Below are 3603 nucleotides of genomic sequence, written 5' to 3' on the forward strand. Positions count from 1 at the left end.
ATTGTTTTAATAATAATATAAATAATAATAATGTCTTTTATTTTGAAGGGCGTGGACAGGATGGACCGGGGGAATTCTCTCCCCAGCATCCTGGAGCAGAAGGTGAATTATTAATGATTATTAACATGTTTAATATTTAATATTTATTTATCTTCTTCTTCTTCTTCTGCTTCTATGTGATGTATGATCATAAATGCTGACTCATGTGTGTGTGTAAACGCTGTGTCAGCAGTGATGTATAAACATAAGTGCTGACTCATGTGTGTGTGTGTAAACGCTGAGTCAGCAGGTGTAATAACAGTTATGATCATATTTAATGTGATGTATGATCATAAACGCTGACTCATGTGTGTGTGTAAACGCTGTGTCAGCAGGTGTAATAACAGTTATGATCATATTTAATGTGATGTATGATCATAAATGCTGACTCATGTGTGTGTGTGTAAACGCTGTGTCAGCAGGTTTTCCCGTATGAGCTCTGGTTCTGACTCACAGAGGCTCAAAGCTGCCGAAAGGCGTCGACCGAACTCGACTGGAGGTAAAAACAACAACAACAACAACAACAAACAAACAAACAAACAAATAAATAAACAAATAAACAAATAAACAACAACAACAAACAAACAAACAAACAAATAAATAACAACAACAAACAAACAAACAAACAAACAACAACAATAATTATAACAATGTTCACTCCTCCTCCTCTCCTCCTCCTCTCTCTCCTCCTCCTCCTCCTCTCCTCCTCCTCTCTCTCCTCCTCCTCCTCCTCCTCTCCTCCTCTCTCTCCTCCTCCTCCTCCTCCTCCTCCTCCTCTCCTCCTCCTCCTCCTCCTCCTCCTCCTCTTCCTCCTCCCTCTCCTCTCCTCTCCTCCTCCTCCTCCTCCTCTTCCTCCTCCTCCTCCTCCTCCTCTCCTCCTCCTCCTCCTCCTCCTCCTCCTCTTCCTCCTCCCTCTCCTCTCCTCTCCTCCTCCTCCTCCTCCTCTCTCTCCTCCTCCTCCTCCCCCTCTCCTCTCCTCCTCCTCTCTCTCCTCCTCCTCTCTCTCCTCCTCCTCCTCCTCCTCTCCTCCTCCTCCTCCTCCTCCTCCTCCTCTCCTCCTCCTCCTCCTCCTCCTCCTCCTCCTCTTCCTCCTCCCTCTCCTCTCCTCTCCTCCTCCTCCTCCTCCTCTTCCTCCTCCTCCTCCTCCTCTCCTCCTCTCTCTCCTCCTCCTCCTCCTCCTCTCCTCCTCCTCCTCCTCCTCCTCCTCTCCTCCTCCTCCTCCTCCTCTTCCTCCTCCTCCTCCTCCTCTCCTCCTCCCTCTCCTCCTCCTCTCTCCTCCTCCTCCTCCTCCTCTCCTCCCCCCTCCTCCTCCCTCTCCTCTCCTCCCCCCCTCCTCTCCTCCTCCTCTCTCTCCTCCTCCTCTCTCTCCTCTCTCTCTCCTCCTCCTCTCTCTCCTCTCTCTCTCCTCCTCCTCTCCTCCTCCTCTCTCTCTCCTCCTCCTCTCCTCCTCCTCCTCTCTCCTCCTCCTCCTCCCACTCTCCTCTCCTCCTCCTCCTCCTCCTCCTCTCTCTCCTCCTCCTCTCCTCCTCCTCCTCTCTCTCCTCCTCCTCTCTCTCCTCTCTCTCTCCTCCTCCTCCTCCTCCTCCTCTCTCTCCTCCTCCTCTCTCTCCTCTCTCTCTCCTCCTCCTCTCCTCCTCTCTCTCCTCCTCTTCCTCCTCCTCTCTCCTCCTCCTCCTCCTCCTCTCTCCTCCTCCTCCTCCCACTCTCCTCTCCTCCTCCTCCTCCTCTTCCTCCTCCTCCTCCTCTTCCTCCTCCTCTCCTCTCCTCCTCCTCCTCCTCTCTCTCCTCCTCTTCCTCCTCCTCCTCCCACTCTCCTCTCCTCCTCCTCCTCCCTCTCCTCCGCCTCTCCTCCCTTTCTTCCTCCTCCTCCCTCACCTCCTCTCCTGCTCCTCTCTCTCCTCCTGCTCTCTCTCTTCCTCCTCCTCCCTCTCCTCCTCCTCTCCTGCTCCTCCCTCTCCTCCTCTTCCTCTCTCTCCTCCTCCTCCTCTCCTCCTCCTCCTCCTCTCTCTCCTCCTCCTCCTCCTCCTCCTCTCTCTCCTCCTCCTCCTCTCTCTCCTCCTCCTCCTCCTCTTCCTCCTCCTCCTCCTCCTCCTCTTCCTCTCTCTCTCCTCCTCCTCCTCCTCCCCCCCCCCCCCTCTCCACCTCCTCCTCCTCCTCCTCTCTCTCCTCCTCTCCCCCCCCCCCCCCCACCTCCTCCTCTTCCTCAGAGGCACTTGTCTCCGGAGCAGTTCCAGCAGATTTTCCAAATGTCTCTCGGAGACTTCGAACGTCTTTCTCTGTGGAAACGAAACGACCTGAAGAAGAAAGCCTCGCTTTTCTAACAGGAAGTGACATCATCCACCTTCAACCCGTGACGGGAGGAGGCGGGGCCTCCGCGAAGCAACCAATCAGGTCCCAGGAAGTGGATCAGGCTTCACTCGTGACCCGTGCTGCACTTACGACCGCCGCCATCTTCATCTTCATCAACATCATCATCTTCTTCTTCTTCTTCGTACAGTTTGTTTCACCGAGGTCTGCGTCAGGACAGGTTAGCAGGTTAGCTCGTTAGCAGGTTAGTCTGTTAGCAGGTTAGCTCGTCAGCAGGTTAGCTCGTTAGCAGGTTACTCTGTTAGCAGGTTAGCTCGTTAGTCTGTTAGCAGGTTAGTCTGTTAGCCTGTTAGCAGGTTAGCTCATTAGCAGGGCACCTCGTTAGCAGGTTAGTCTGTTAGCAGGTTAGCTCGTTAGCAGGTTAGCAGGTGAATTCCACCTTAAATCATCTGTCCCGTCCCTTTCGACTCTCGTGTGATTGGCTGAGAGCACCGTGACATCACTCGTCCTGACTCTGACTCGTCACGTTTCCCAGATTTTAATCTAATTTATTCTGAAAAGATTTTTATTTATTTGAAAATTGTAATTTTCTCTGTGAACTCTTTTATTTGAAACATCTGTTTGTTTTACTGCTCGTTTCCTGGCGTTAGCATCAGTGGCGTTAGCATCAGTGGCGTTCGCTTCGTTTTTAAAGGAGCAGTCTGTAAAAAACCAAGATGGCGGCATCGGTAGCCGCTCGTGTCTCACGCTCGTGTCCGTTCTTCCTCCACCTTCATCACCTTCATCACCTTCATCACCTTCATCTTCCTCGTCCTCGTCGTTCGATGTGAATCAAATAAAACAGAAAAATAAAAACTCTTTCTTGTCTTGTTTTTTAAAAAAAAGATTCAAACATTAAAACTTTATTGATATAAAACGATGCAGCCATCGGTTATAACTGTTATAAACATATTATAACATGTTTAAAACTGTTGTAAACATATTATAACAGTTATAAACAGGTTATAACTGTTATAACATGTTTATAACTGTTATAACATGTTTATATCTGTTATAACATGTTTATAACTGTTAAAATGTTTCTATAACTGTTATAACCTGTTAATAACGTTATAAACATGTTATAACAGATATAAACATGTTATAACAGTTATAAACATGTTATAAACATGTTATAAACACGTTATAAACATGTTATAACAGTTATAATGTGTTTATAACAGTTATAAACATGTTATTACAGTTATAATATGTTTA

The 3603-nt window shown here is 48.8% G+C and overlaps 1 protein-coding gene across 1 annotated transcript in view; it reads left to right on the forward strand.

Annotated features, from left to right (window-relative positions):
- dmtn (dematin actin binding protein) overlaps positions 1-3057 on the forward strand; it is a 21038-nt gene extending 17981 nt beyond the window's left edge. The window contains 4 exon segments of the mRNA XM_083929542.1: positions 49-102; positions 462-474; positions 477-538; positions 2247-3057. Coding sequence (XP_083785668.1) covers positions 49-102; positions 462-474; positions 477-538; positions 2247-2360 — 243 coding nt within the window. The 3' untranslated portion in view covers positions 2361-3057.
- The last annotated feature ends 546 nt before the right edge of the window (positions 3058-3603 follow it).

The sequence above is a fragment of the Echiichthys vipera genome (assembly GCF_963691815.1).
Source record: "Echiichthys vipera genome assembly, chromosome: 16".
Classification (NCBI taxonomy): Eukaryota; Metazoa; Chordata; class Actinopteri; order Perciformes; family Trachinidae; genus Echiichthys; species Echiichthys vipera.